The sequence below is a fragment of the Sapajus apella genome, unplaced genomic scaffold (genome assembly GCF_009761245.1).
Source record: "Sapajus apella isolate SASKATOON/1434 unplaced genomic scaffold, GSC_monkey_1.0 scaffold37, whole genome shotgun sequence".
In the NCBI taxonomy this organism is placed as follows: Eukaryota; Metazoa; Chordata; class Mammalia; order Primates; family Cebidae; genus Sapajus; species Sapajus apella.
The window spans coordinates 22,623,304-22,638,567 of record NW_022436977.1 but is presented as its reverse complement, the minus strand read 5'-3'; the positions used below and the strand labels follow the sequence as shown (position 1 = coordinate 22,638,567).

The following is a 15,264-nucleotide window of genomic DNA, read 5'->3' as shown; positions in this document are numbered from 1 at the left end:
CCAAAAACAACAACAAAAAAATGAAGTGCCTCAAATCCTCCAAAAACAATGAAATATAAACACTTCAAAATAGGCAGCTGGGGCCGGAGATGGCAGCTCACGCCTGTAATCCCAGCTACTCGGGAGGCTGAGGCAGTAGAATCACTGGAACCTGGGAGGCAAAGGTTGCATTGAGCCAAGATCGCACCACTGCATTCTAGCCTGCGTGACAGAGAAAGACTCCCATCTCAAAAAACATAAATAAATAAAATAAAATGCAGTTGGTTTAATTTGACAAAACACTGTTGGATCAAACTACAAGTGAAAAAAAGACCGGACCTAATAAAAGACAAACAGGCTGTCATGCTAGTCCAAAAGATAATGGTTATGAGGTTACCTAGGTTACCTATTAAACCAATCTCACAAGGCCACTGTCAGGGTAGATTTGATCTAAATCGAATATAAGTCACTGGTCAGGAGATTATATATTCATGGACACAGTATATTCTTCAGAGAAATTCTACCTGCTGCTTTCACTCCCACTAGAATGTAAACTCAATGAGGAAAAAACATTTTTCTATCACTTCCCTGCTGTCTATGTAATAAGTAATTAATAATCACTTACTTAAAACAATTGAAAGAACAAAATCATCCAACTATGACTTATTATTTTCCAATTTCGTGAAGAGAGTATGCATAGTATCACACGTTGAACATCAAGATTTTTATCCCTCATCTAGAAATAAAGCTGTCCACGATTGATCATTCTCTAAAGCCAGTTTCAGAACTAAAAGGAGAACTAAAAGGAAGCTTTTATTTAACAGACGATGGGATACTTTAGATTCAGACACAGTCATTTTTCCACTAGACAAGCTAGTTTTGTTCTACATAATCCCTGTTTCGTGATAATATCTGAGCTTCCCCCTCTGAGGCAGTAAAATTCTCCTTTTGTAAATATAAAATCTACTAAATAAATCACTTCACAGCCAATGGCCTGACAAAGCTAGGTCATGTTTTCAGTAAACATTTAACAAGCACACAAAAGTAAAACCTCTTTAGTTTACACAGAACAGAGTAAAACAACCATGCAGGGAATCACCCAACATAATCACAGTCACGCACTGCATAACACTTTGGTACATGAAAGACTACATATACAATGGTAGTCCCATAGAACTGTAATATCGTATTTGTACTCTACTTTTCTACATCTACAAATATGTATATCTACGTTTTAGATACACAAAACTTACCATTGTTTTACAACCGCCTCCAGTATTCAGTAGAGTAACATGTTATACAGCTCTGTAGTCTAGGAGCAACAGGCTGTACCATATAGACTAGGTGTGTAGTACCATCCAGTTTTTACTCTATGATGTTTGCACAATGACAAAATCACTTAAGGATGCTTTTCTCAGAATGTATCAACTGTAAATGTAATTCAACTGAGATGTGATTGAATATATTCAATGTAATATATACGACATATATGCTAATATATACATTATATGTGCTTTCATTTACTGAATATATATTATATAACATATATATGCTAAATATAATGTATACACAGTGTATATGTATGCAGTGTAAACACCAGAAAAACAAGAGAAGAAAATAAAGTTCACATGAGTATTTTGAAGATGATTCGGTGAAAGGACTTTTTAGCTACACTAAAAATATTTAAACCTAGATAATGCCATACTATTAGATTTCACAACTAAGGAAATTAAAAAATTTAGGTAATTTAAAAATTTGCCTATAAATTTTTAAAATTCAAATTAAAACTTTGTGAAATTCAAAAACTCACATTTCAGGAAGATAGTGGTATTTCTGAAGAGGATCTTTCCAAAACTAAAATAATTTTTCCCCTGCAAAGATACAGGAAAGATAATTAGCCTCAGATGGCTTCAATTCCCAAGGCATAATGTAACTATCTAAGGCTGCTATAAATCCCAACTTAACTTAAATGTTTACGGGATGTAACCCTTAATCAGTTCATTCCTTTCACTCACCAATCACTGCCCAGAATAACCATTTTTTCAAACGAACTATTCTATGTACAGATAACCAGTTTTATTTTCAAATCTAAAAACACTAAACTATTAACCATTTTAGTGACAAGTAAAAACCTAATTGAAAATATGAAAAATCTTCACCAATGAACAAAAGGTATGTTTGCCATATATAAAAGTCCAAATAAGATTTGGACATTACAATCAGTGAGACAGCAGAATGAAACAAAAAGGCCAATGTAGGTTTAATAGGAGTAACGCTTTTCAGCATTTCCTCCCTGCATCTGGTTTTTGCCTGCTCACAGGACTATACCTGTTACTGAAATAAGATTTAAAATGGGTACGGGGCAGAAAGGTTCAACCCATATAGCTAATTGTCCAAATAAAAGACTAGCCTTACCACATTAAATTTTAAGTGCCATTTCTTGCGCTTTAACCATTTCCATGTTAAACACATTTTTAAAATCTCTATGGTTTCTAGTCACACAGTAAAGCTTAGAATATCCATTTCAAAAGTTGAAGCGAAGTCGAACCATCTCGTAAGTAGAATTAATCAGGGACCAGAGAAGTGCAGAGGAAAAAAAGAAAGAAATGAATACTCCTATTTACATATCTGTCTTATCCAACCTGGGATTACAGGATTCTGTGAAACATAATCCGAAAGATAAACCACTCTCCGTCTGTACATCGAGTTTACATTTCAAGGTAGGCACTGAAAGTTCTGCTCTTCCGAGGAGAAACCGCTCCACCACTCCTTTCTGTTACTGAACTAGCCCAGACATTCCCCTCCCTAGCCTAACCACAGAAGTGCGCGGCTTTCCGCTCTAGGTAGGTGGGTCCCAGTGGGCCAACGAAACAGACCTTCCCGGCAACCCCACCCCTTTTGAAAAGACTTTTGCGGAACCTTCATGGACCCCTTGGGCCGCCGTAGCCCCACCCCTTACTCCTCTAGGTTCAGACGCCAGTGAAGTGAATACTCACCGACGGTATCGGAATGTGCCATTTGGACCGGTCGGCAGCAGCCACTGGTGCCGGTCCCGTACTGAAAAGCGACAGTGGGGACGGCTGAGCTCCCAGAAGCAGAAGGATGACAGGGAACACCTGAAGACACGCAGCCGGCGCCATCTTCACAGCCGTTGAGTGCCTACCGAAAGCATTTCACCTTCTTCCGGTTCGTCCCGCGTTCTTCCGGCTCTGCTCTCAGGGCGGGATTATCCGGGTCCTGGAAACCTCGCGGTTTTTGTTTGCTGTGTGAACTAGCGACCCCTCCCTCACAGAGTCGTCTGTGCGCCTTGAGACTTTGGACCTACAGCGCAGGCGTCATCCCGTTGGAACCTGGTCAGCTGGGTTAGGGAGATCACCAGATGCCATCCTGTCCTGCGTCTTTTGTCTCTCTCGACCCTTAAAGAGTTGGGGGACCAGGCAGGCACCGCATGCGGGAGTTGTCTCTCTACTTCTCCCGCTCCGCCCCTGCCCCTCATCCCTTCTAAGTCTGTCAGACTTTGGGGCCAGAAAGTCTAGAAAAGCCCTAAGTCTGGCTACCTAATTGGCATCTAGTAGTGAGTTCTCCGGTTTGGGTGGTATTTAAGCAAAGGCTGGAATTCGGCGGTGGTGGAGTACACGCGATCCCTAGACTGGGTAGTGTACCTTCGAGTCACCTTCTAGTCCTGAGGAGTACGATGCTGCAGTAGAGTCTGGCCGGTGACCTAAACTCCAGCACAGACTGGGCCGACACTTCCCACTTTTCACCGAAAACTGGTACAGAGAGGGTCAGTTTTGAAAATCTGTGGCGTGACCCCGTCACTGAGATAGACCTGCAGATGCTTCGTCCCAATCAGGGAGTCCGTCTTGGCATTTCCCGGTTCTCACACTCTTGATTTTTACCCTCGACGGTTTATTGTTTACCTGCCCTCACCACCGCACTGACAGTTTCGGTTTCTAACAAAAGCACTTTCCTCCTCAGCTGCTCATAATCAAGACAAATTTGCCAAATAAATCATTGTAGAAACGCTAGTTTGGGCCTGAAAAATTCCAGGAGCAAGACTTGAGGACTGTCACTCCGTGAGGATCTGGAGGGGGACTGCCTTCTCAGAAACTTGACGGTGAAGTGCTGATTGTAATTTTAGAAGGACAGCTAATTGGCTTTTTTAAAAGATCGCCCAGGGCCTTGGCCTAAGAGCTGGAAGCTGTTCGGAGTGATAGAGAAGTCATGGAAGCAGCTGAGAAGGAGGAAATCAGGTAAAGGCCAAGTGCTCCTGCAGTGACTGACCCCAGGGTCCCCAGAAATGGGGTAGTACCTGAAAACATTTTGGCTTTGAAGATTTCATTGATTTTTTTTTTTAATTTCTCTTCTTATTTGCATGTTTGGTATTTGCTCTCCTTTATCTTTTCTCTCAAAATATTAATAGCCTCTCGTAAAATACTTTCAGGATGGTTAAATAGGCCAGGTGCAGTGGCTTATGCAAGTAATCCCACAGCATTTTGGGAGGCCAAGGCAGGAGAATCACTTGAGTCCAGGAGTTCGAGACCAACCTGGGCAATCTAGGGAGACTACCCCCCCCACCCCCCCCCCCCCCCCCCCCCCCCCCCCCCCTCCCCCCCCACAAAAAAAAAAAAAAAAAAAAATGCCGGGACTGGTGGCACACACCTGTAGTCCCAGCTACTTAGGAGACCAGTGGAGGATCCCTTGAGACCAGTAGTGAGCTGTGATCTTGCCCACTGCACTCCAGCTTGGGCAATAAAGTGAGACCCTGTCTTCAAAAAAAAAGGGTTGTTAAATAACATTAACAGTGGAAAAGTTGCAGTGTGAACTCTAGCACGTGAATTTCAGGCATGTTGCTTTCCAAGTTCAGCTATAAACACCTTTCTATATCATCCCAGAGTTAACTCTTCAAAGCTGGAAAGAGGAAACATAAAATTCTCCAATCTTTGTGCACTTGATTAAAATAAACTGGGCCGAGTTGCTTATACCTGTAATCGCAGCATTTTAGGAGGCCTAGGTGGGCAGATTGCTTGAGCCCGGGAGTTCAAGACCAGCCTGGGCAACATGGTGAATCCCTGTCTCTACAAAAAAAAGTTTTTAATTAGCCAGATGTGATGATGTGGCCCTGTAGTCCCAGCTACTTAGGAGGCTGAGGCGGTAGGATAGCTTGAGCCCAGGAGGTGGAGGTTGCAGTGAGCTGAGATCATGCCACTTTACTTCAACCTAGGTGGCAAAGCAAGATCCTGTCTCAAAAATACTTTTAAAATAAAATAAACTGGCAAAGACAGTTCAATGAAGGATAAACAATTTTTTAGTATGGCCAAGTGTATCTGCCTAGCTTTGTTTTTTTCGTCTGTTGTGTTCAGTCATAGCTTTCTACATAATCGTGAACATGCTGACTACAGATGCACTCACAGCAGTGCCTGAAAACCAGTGTTATTTTTTTCTGCTTATAATCTGTAGTTGTTTTAATCAGATGGAAGGTAGTTTAAATACATGTACTCAAACTGCAATAGACATACATCTTGTTCATGTTTTATTCCAGAAACAGCTCTTCTGGAAACTTGATTTTAAAAAACTTTGGACCCTAGATTGTCACCTTATCCTAAAAAGCAAGAGATTTCCCCTCTGCATCTGTTCTGTTTTTATTCTAGCACCTTGCACCTCTATTAAAGCATTTGTCAGCTTGTATTGTTATTGCTGGTAAAACACTTACAGACAGCTTGAACATTGTCCGTTATCTTCCCCAGAGCCTATAACCCAGGAAGAATATTCTGAAAATATTTTTTTTAATAAATCAGTCAGTGGGTTGTGGTTGTTAGTTTGTCTGGTTGGTTGATTTTGGTTTGGCTCCTTCAGGTTTTACTTTTGCAGTCATAGCCTTCAGTACTATTTCCAAAAAATGTGTCCTCATAAGTGACAGTGCTCTTTTCCCATTACTTTCAGAGTAATCCCAGAACTTGATGTTTTGTTGTTTACCTCAGAGGATTTACAAAAGGTTATTGTTCTGAAGCATAATGTGCTATTGTGTTATACTATGGCTGTGACACAGTTTTGCTTTGCAGAATAGACTCCAAAGGTTTATTTCGCATGTTCATACTATAGTTAGAGAAGGTACAAAAATTGGACTCACAAACCCTGTGTAAAATAAATTTCTCAAAATGTCTTTTTATTTAGTGTCAAAGATGAAGCTGTGGATAAAAACATTTTCAGAGACTGCAACAGGATCGCATTTTACAGGTAAGGAAAATAAATATAGTACCTACATGAAATATTACTGACAATATTTCAAAATTGATGCTTAGTAAATTTTTGAGAACTGATAGACTTTCCAAAGAAAGGATAATTAAATAATTAAGGAAATCATCAGAAGGCTCACTTTTAACCCTACACATTTACTCCTGAAGTATTTAAATTTTTCAATAAACAGCTATTTAAAAGCCAAACTAGTTTTAAACTAGTTTTTAAACGTTGACACTTTGAATAGATAACACTTTTACATGGTTCAAAAATAATATAAAAATATATACACTGAAAAATGTTACTTCCACTCAGTCCTCATCTTGTTCCGAGTAACCAAATTTCTTCATTTTTTATTTATGCTTCTAGTATTTCTTTTTGTGAATATATGTATTTTTATGTTATTCCCTCTTTTTTTTATCACCCCTTTCTTATACCAAATAGGTTTTTTTTTTCCTGCTGTATAGTTTGTTCTGAGGAGCAATTCATATGAGTACATGGAGATTGTTTCCTCTTTTTACAGCTGCATAATATTCCATTGGGTAGATGTATTATTAATATAATTTATTCAGTCTGTCTCTTATTTCTAGGCCCTTGGGTTGTTTTTAATCTATTGCTAAAATAACACGACTGCAATGAAGAGCTATACATAGGTCATTTTCTACACATGGAGGTGTATTTATAGGATACACTTCTAGAAGTGGGATTACTGGGTCAAAGAGTAAATGCATTTGTGTTAACTATTACCAGATTTCCCTTCATAGGAATTATACCATTTGTACTCCTATCACCATTATATAAGATTGCCTGGCCAGGTGCTATGGCTCATGCCTGTAATCCCAGCACTTTGGGAGGCTGAGACAGGTGGATCATCTGAGGTCGGAAGTTTGAAACCAGCCCGACCAACATGGGGAAATTGCGTCTCTACTAAAAATACAAAATTAACCGGACATGGTGGCTCAAGTCTATAATCCCAGCTACTCAGGACACCGAGGCAGGAGAATGGCTTGAACCTGGGAGGTGGAGGTTGCGGTGAGCTGAGATGGCACCATTGCACTCCAGCCTGGGCAGCAAGAGTGAAACTCCATCTCAAAAAAAAAAAAAAAAAAAAAAATTGCCTGTTTCTCCAGGGCTGCAAAAAATACTTAAAATCTTCATTAAAAAAAAAAAGTCTTCCTTTATGTGATCTTGAAAGTGAAATCATCAAAAATTATCTAGTGCAGCTTGCTTTTTTTTTTTTTGAGACGGAGTTTTGCTCTTGTTGCCTAGGCTGGAGTGCAGTGGCGCAATCTCAACTCACTGCAACCTCCACCTCCCTGGTCCAAGTGATTCTCCTGCCTCAGCCTCCCAAGTAGGTGGTATTACAGGCATGCACCACCACACCTGGCTAATTTTGTATTTTTAGTAGAGATGGGGTTTCTTCATGTTGGTCAGGATAGTCTCAAACTCCTGACCTCAGGTGATCTGCCCACCTCCGCCTCCCAAAGTGCTGGTATTATAGGCATGAGTTGCTGCATCCAGCTAGTATAGCTTTCTAATGTATTCACTCTCTGTTCTATAGGAAGAAAAGCATATTATTTTAATTCTGAACAGATATCTAGAGAGAAGTCTACAGTGAATGCCTGGTAACCTTGTTAAACCACTAGATTATATTGAATTCCCACTACAAATTGTTGACTTACTTTTAAAGTCCATTTTTTGGAAAGAGGGAAGGAAATTAACAAGCTCACAAATGTCATCTATGAAAATTGCCCCACCGTCTCAATAAAGGAAACAAGATGTCATCCTTTGAGCAATGTTACATGAATCACTTTTTTTAGTTTTCTTACTTATATTCATCTTATTAGCACTCTAATAATAAAGTTTCTGATTAGTACTTTATTATAGTACTATTACTGTTTGTACCCTGAAATTCACTGAATATCAGAGTGAATTTTAATGACTTCCACATAATACAGTCTGTTAGATATTGACAATCACACATAATTTTCAAGCATCTGTATACTTTGTATCTATAGGCGTCAGAAACAGTGGCTTTCCAAGAAGTCCACCTATCAGGTATTACTAGACTCAGTCACGACAGTTGAAGACAGCACCAGGTTCCAAATCATCAATGAAGCAAGCAAGGTGAGATGGAAGTATTTTCTACAGAGAATAATTTGTGTCTGTATTTATTGGGGCTGAATGAAGTAAATTTCCACAAAAGCCAATTAAAGCTATGTGTGCTTCAAAAATAAACCTAATTAGAAAAGGAATATTGGCCATTTAGTGATTAGTGGCCCACACCTGTAATCCCAACACTCTGGGAGGCGGTTGGCGAGCAGATTGCTTGAGCCCAGGAGTTTGAGAACAGCCTGGGCAACATGGCAAAACCCATCTCTACAAAAAGTACAAAAAATGAGCCAGGCGCAGTGGTGCATGCCTGTAGTCCTAGCTACTCGGGAGGCTGAGGTGGATGAATCTCTTGAGCCTAGGGGGGTCAAGGCTGCAGTGAGCCGTGGTAGTGCCACTGCACTCCAGCCTGAGTGACACAGTGAGACCCTCTCTCAAAAAAGGAAAAAGAGCTGGGCGTGGTGGCTCACACCTATAATCCAAGCACTTTGGAGGCCAAGATGGGTGGATCACCTGAGGTCGGGAGTTCAAGACCAGCCTGACCAACATGGTGAAACCCTGTCTTAAAAAAAAGGAAAAAGAAAGAAAATGAATGTCATCTTTTTATATCTATACTAATAATACTATAATAGATACATGAATATCAGTTTAGATTGCCTGTGTATCAGATGTTTTCCTAAATGTTTGACAAATGTTATTTCCTTTAAATTAGTCTTCATAACACATCTAAGAGGTACATTATGTTATCCCCAATTTTCAGATAAGGAAAATAAAGTCTAGAAAATCACTTACCCAAAGTCTCATATTTAGTAACCAAACTTTTCTCCTGCATCTGTCAGACACCACCCACATGCTTTCTAACACTATTACACAGTGCACATGCAGCCTTAGCAAGGTACAAATTCAGGGTATGTCCAAATCTCAAAATGCAGGTGAGCTGAGGGAACATGACAGGCAAAGGGACTACGCAATTGAAAGCCTAAGTAACAGTGTTCTGTCACCTGAGCTGCTTCACTAGTAGATTACCATAGTTAATGCCTTCTGAGAGGGTTAGAGAAGTATATCTTAAGTGCTTTATCTCACCCGTGAAGTTGTCATGTTACTTTAGATGGGCCAGTCATAGAAGAAGCACTATGGGCTGTGCTAGGAAGTGTGACTGTGCACCACTACCTGATGCCCTCAACCTGACCCTCACTTCCAGATCCTCCCTGCATTCTAAAGGCATCCTAAGTTTCTAAGGCCTCTCAGACCAATCTGACTTAACCGGTGATTCATATCACTGAAAGACAGTTAAGGCCATCAGGTCTGGGTCCCCTAGCTGCTTGGATAATAACTGCACCAACTTACTAACAAGTCCTTGGTCTGGGAAGCTGAGGTTTATGGCAAAGCTGTGAACTGTGTGACTACCATAGTTTCTGTCCTGCAGTGCTGTACTGAGGAAACATATCAGAGAATACAGAACAAAAACTGCCCTACATTAGTGAGTTCTCCATAATATTTGTAAGGCCTTTAATGTAGAAATGGGTCCCAACTTTATTCCCAGACAAAAAGAGCAACTGTGCAGTGAGAAAAACTACCTTCGTTGTGGATTTATAGAGATTTTAGTCATATGGAGTCCTCTTCCATAACTTTCTTGCCCAAATTTAAAATATGAGCTAGAATCATATCAGCAGTTCTGTGTTCTCTATCCCCATCCTCTGTCCTCAACTTCTACAACATAGTTATTGTGACAGTGCACTTAGTTCATCTCTCTTAGCTGTACAGATGAGGCAGTTAGCCTTTCTCCAAAACCTAGTGCTGATTCTTACCCTACCCATTTTTCTGGAGGTATTTGCCCCCTTGCCTAATATCTTTGTTACATTTGAGTTCTCAGCTCATGGTACCCCCAAAGCCATAGGTTCCCTAATCTCTAATGCTGATTCAGGTTTCCCTTTATATCCATATATATATATGGATATCTCATTTTATATCCATATTATAATACATATATATATATATATATATATATATACATTTGTTACATAGTTATACACATGCCATGGTGGTGTGCTGCATCCATCACCCCATCATCTACATTAGGTATTTCTCCTAATGCTTTCCCTCCCCTAGCCTTGCACCCCCTGACAGGCCCCATGTGTGATATTCCCCTCCCTGTGTCCATGTATTCTCATTGTTCATCTCCCACTTATGAGTGAGAACATGCGGCATTTGGTTTTCTGTTCTTGTGTTAGTTTGCTGAGAATGATGGTTTCTGGCTTCATCCGTGTCCCTGCAAAGGATAGGAATTCATCCTTTTTTATGGCTGCATAGTATTCCATGGTATATAAGTGCCACATTTTCTTTATCCTGCCTATCACTGATGGTCATTTCGGTTGGTTCCAAGTTTATAATGTTTTTAATATATCCTTTTGTAGCCTAGTTTGATAGCTGTTCATGAAAAAAATGGGGCAGCACTAATTTCCTTCTGGAGAGCCAACCACTGTTTGCATGTGGTCTCATAGCCTGACATCCAGTCAAACCCCTGTTTTCAGGGTCATCAGAAACAGTTGGCTCCAGGAAATGCATTAAGTCCACCAGAGGCCTTCTAGGAGTCTTTAGGCCTTGACCAGATGTCAATAATCTTCCTGTCTCATTTTTCTTGTCATTCCCTCATTTTCCTTCTTGTTTCCATGGCATCTAACCTGAGAGACTTGTAGTTGTCTATGGTCAGGGCAAGAATCCCTACCCATCCTTGAGGGTGCCTAGGATGTTGAGCACCTGGTCCTGAAGACATGTCCTGAGGCAAAGTAAATGAGGCAGAATCGCCCTAAATATCAGTGGTGAGCGAAAATGAAAATTCTCAACACAGTGTGATACCAGTTTGTGGTGGACACCCACATATGCCATTTTACATTACTGTAGATCAGTTTCTCTTTTTGGATCCTGAAAATGTAAGAGACAGTACTGTTCAGGTCAGGTGCCAGGACCAGAGCCCAGAAACTGGATGCCTTCAAAGGCAAAGAAACTACAGTCTAGGAGGAGCCACGGGATCTCGGCACAAGACAGCCCCGGATTTAGAAAGAAGCTGAGGAACCTGATAAACAAGGACAAATTACCTGGAACATCAGCAACATAGCTCCCAAGAGTGACAACTTTGAGAACCTCTTGAAACAGACTTCATGCTCAGGTATTAGAAGTATTAGAACCACATAGGGAATCTGCATGCATGTCAGGCAAATGTATGCAAATATATATTTTGGGAGATCACCCTGAAATTCTGGACTGAACTCCATTTTAATGTCCTCCTTGTCATGTGGTGTTGAGATGACTAGTAGGTACATAAGGTTTCATGCCCTCTGTCAGTCTGATAGGGACAACAGAGATGATGGTGATTGCTAACTTTGCCGGCATCTTGTATGCAGCTCATTGCATAGTGAAAGAGCCTCTATTAGGCTAGCCATGGTGGCTCACACCTATAATTCCAGCACTCTAGGAGGCCAAAGAAGGCAGATCACTTGAGGCCAGGAGTTCGAGACCAACCATGGCCAACACGGCAAAACCCTGTCTCTACTAAAAATCTAAAAATTACCTGGGCATGCCTGTAATCCCAGCTGCTCCAAAGGCTGAGACATGAGAATCGCTTGACCCTGGGAGGCAGAGGTTGCACTGAGCCAAGATTGTGCCATTGAACTGCAGGCTGGGCAACACAGTAAGACATTGTCCAAAAAAACTTGACCTAAAATATGGCAAAGATAGCATGGAAAAAGAAAATTACAGAATAACTTACTTATGAACATAAGTGTAAAAATCATGAAGGCTATACTAATATAATAAAGTGAATCCTTCAGGGTAGTAGGATATTGTAGCCAAGAGGTTATATGTATGCATTGATTTAATTGCCAAACTGCAAAAGTCTTGAGAAACAGTCTCTTTTAAATTCCCGTTTAGGCAGATACAGTGGCTCATGCCTGCAGTCCCAGCATTTTGGGAGGCCAAGGCAGATGGATCACCTGAGGTCAGGGGCTTGAGACCAGCTTGGTCAACATGGTGAAACCCCGTCTCTACTAAAATACAAAAATTAGGCCAAGTGCAGTGGCTTATGCCTGTAATTCCAGCACTTTGGGAGGCCGAGGTGGGCGGATCACAAGGTCAGGAGTTCGAGAAGAGACTGACCAACATAGTATAACCCCATCTCTACTAAAAATAAAATTAGCCACGCATGGTAGCATGTACCTGTAGTCTCAGCTACTCTGGAAGCTAAGGCAGGAGAATCTCTTGAACCCGAGAGGCAGAGGTTGCAGTGAGCTGAGACCGTGCCACTGCATTCCAGCCTGGGTGACAGAGCCAGAGTCCATCTCAAAAAAAAAAAAAAAAAAAAAAAAAAATTAGCTGGGCATGGTGGTACATGCCTGTAGTCCCAGCTGCTCGGGAGGCTGAGGCAAGAGAATTGCTTAAACTTGGAAATCAGAGGTTGCAGTGAGCCAAGATTGTGCCACTGAACTGCAGCCTGGGCAACTCAGTGAGACTGCCTCAAAATTCTTTTTCTTTAAATAACAAAGAACCCCTATTAATAATGGTTTCTGGGATGAGATGGGTGTTTCAAGGAGATTGCACATTAAGATATGATTTGAGTGTGATCTGAAGTTTTAAAATAAACTGCATACATACACTTATTCAGAATGATAGCTTTTTATTTCAGGTTGAGAAGGACAGCTCACAGTCTAGGAGGATCATGTTCAGCTCACAGCTGCAGTTCTCAAATTGCACTGATCATGCAGATTCTGACAAATCCAATACTCTTGGTGCCTGCCTGCCGCTACATCTTTACAACCCTTAAATCAGTAATTCAGAGTAATTCAGAGTTGTCAAGATTTGTTAATTTTTGAATTTCTTCCTCCCAATTTCCTTCCCCAATCTGCTCCTTAATAAACAACCAGGAAGCAGAACCAAGCTTCATTTTACATTGTGTTAGGCTGCCATAACCAAATATCACAGGCTGGGCAGCTTAAACAACAGATACTTATTTCTCGCAGTTCCAAAGGCTACAGATTCCAAGATCAAGGTACCAGCAGCTTCACTGATTGGTGAGGGCACTCTTCCTGGTTTGTAGATGGTTGCCTTCTTTGCGTTCGCATAGTGGAGAGAGTGTGCACAAGCTCTCTCGTTTTTTTTTTTTTTTTTTTTTTTTTTTTTGAGATGGAGTTCTGCTCTTGTCACCCAGGCAATGGCGAGATCTAGGCTCACTTGCAACCTCCACTTCTCAGGTTCAAGCAGTTCTCCTGCCTCATCCTCTCAAGTAGCTGGGATTACAGGCATGTACCACCGCACCCAGCTAATTTTTGTGTTTTTAATAGAGATGGAGTTTCACCATGTTGGCCAGGCTGAACTTGAACTCCTGACCTCAAGTGATCTGCCCACTTTGGCCTCCCAAAGTGCTGGGATGAGAGGCTGAGCCACTGTACCCTGGCCCTCCCTCTGGTCTTTTTTTTTTTTTTTTTTTGAGATTGAGTCTTGCTCTGTCACCCAGGTTGGAGTGCAGTGGCGGGATCTCAGCTCACTGCAACCTCTGCCGCCTGGGCTCAAGCGATTCTCTTCTCTAAGCCTCCTGAGTAGCTGGAATTACAGGCATGTGCCACCATGCCCTGCTAATTTTTTTGTATTTTTAGTGGAGACAGGGGTTTCACCATATTGGTTGGGCTGGTTTCGAACTCCTGACCTTGTGATCTGCCTGCCTTGGCCTCCCAAAGTGCTGGGATTGCAGGCATGAACCACTGCACCTGGCCTGGTCTTTTCTTATAAGGGCATTAATCCATTCCTGAGGACTTGCTCAACCTAGTGACCTCATCTAAACCTCATTACCTCCCAAGGGCTTCGTCTCTGAATACCATCATATAGTGGGTTAGAGCTTTCATAGCAAATTTTGGGAAGACACCATTCAGTCCATAGCAAACATGATGTTCCTAGGACATAGATCTGTTACAAAACAAGCTGGTGTGTTGTTGCCAGATCAGAACATCCAGGCTTTGGAGGAAAGCCAGTTGCAGGTTCAGATGCTTAAGTTTTCTCATGTAGGGTCCTAATATAGTGTCGTGCTTATTTCTAATGACAGAATAATCAGGTAGATATTTAGTAAAGTGGCTTCCAGAAGAAAATCTAAAAAGAAAGTGATCAGGAAGGTGTTGACTGCTTTTTTAGAACTCAGTAGTTGTTCTGTTTTTTTCCTACTAGTATAAGTTTTCTATCTTCAGTGAAAATTTGATCTGGATTGAGGAAGAGAGATCTAGTCTTGTTATTTAGGCAAAGAAAAATGTATGCTGTCTTCTGAGTCTAGCTTAAATAGCACTGCTAGTGAAGATGTCTGGAGCAATCTACTTTATATTGCTAATTATGATGCTTTCTCATTATATAGGTGACCATTTGGCAACATGCTTATTTTCTTTTGCAGCCTGTTTGTAAGGTTTCACCAGAGACAACACTTCCAGCAGCATCTCCAAGGATGCAGGAATATCTCTGAACACCTCTGTGAAGTTACCCCTTGCTTCTTCATCTAAGCCTAATGAAAATGTGGCTTTGCCCAACCAGCCACCTTCTCAGTGGAGGAGGCACAACTACCACTTGTTAGCCAGTACTGTGTCTGCAGAAATGGCCAGAAACGGGCAGCTAATTTGGGAATTGGCCAAAAATTCAGAAGGGCTGATTGTCCTTGGGGAACAGGCCAATGCCAGGCCAAAGGTTGCCAATATTCTTTTTTTTTTTGAAGACACAGTCTAGCTCTGTCAACCAGGCTGAAGTGCAGTGGCGTGGTCTTGGCTCACTGCAACCTCCACCTCCCGAGTTCAAGCAGTTCTCCACCTCAGCCTCTGGAGTAGCTGGGATTACAGGTGCCTGCCACCATGCCCAGCTAATTTTTGTATTTTTAGTAGAGACGGGGTTTCAGGCTCTGAAACCTGATCACAA

At 41.4% G+C, this 15,264-nt stretch overlaps 2 protein-coding genes across 22 annotated transcripts in view; one reads left to right on the top strand and one right to left on the bottom strand.

Moving 5' to 3' along the window:
• TMEM87A (transmembrane protein 87A) overlaps positions 1-3,304 on the bottom strand; it is a 58,312-nt gene extending 55,008 nt beyond the window's left edge. For 6 of the 11 annotated variants that reach the window (XR_004274978.1, XM_032297852.1, XM_032297854.1 and 3 more), the window contains exons 1-2: positions 2,976-3,278; positions 1,790-1,850 (exon numbers count right to left, since the gene is read on the bottom strand). Coding sequence is in view for 10 of the 11 variants with exons in the window: in XM_032297852.1 (XP_032153743.1) it covers positions 1,790-1,850; positions 2,976-3,119 (205 nt within the window). In the remaining variant the exon portion in view is untranslated. Of the gene's footprint in view, positions 1-1,789; positions 1,851-2,394; positions 2,574-2,975 lie in introns of those variants that run through there. The other 5 variants (XM_032297858.1, XM_032297859.1, XM_032297861.1 and 2 more) reach the window with 4 other exon arrangements.
• Positions 3,305-3,671: 367 nt separating this feature from the next.
• The window catches only part of GANC (glucosidase alpha, neutral C), a 130,112-nt gene continuing 118,519 nt past the window's right edge, over positions 3,672-15,264 (top strand). For 9 of the 11 annotated variants that reach the window (XR_004274976.1, XR_004274975.1, XR_004274974.1 and 6 more), the window contains exons 1-3: positions 4,018-4,232; positions 6,154-6,216; positions 8,235-8,343. Coding sequence is in view for 5 of the 11 variants with exons in the window: in XM_032297840.1 (XP_032153731.1) it covers positions 4,204-4,232; positions 6,154-6,216; positions 8,235-8,343 (201 nt within the window). In the remaining 6 variants the exon portion in view is untranslated. Of the gene's footprint in view, positions 3,764-4,017; positions 4,233-6,153; positions 6,217-8,234; positions 8,344-15,264 lie in introns of those variants that run through there. The other 2 variants (XM_032297843.1, XM_032297844.1) reach the window with 2 other exon arrangements.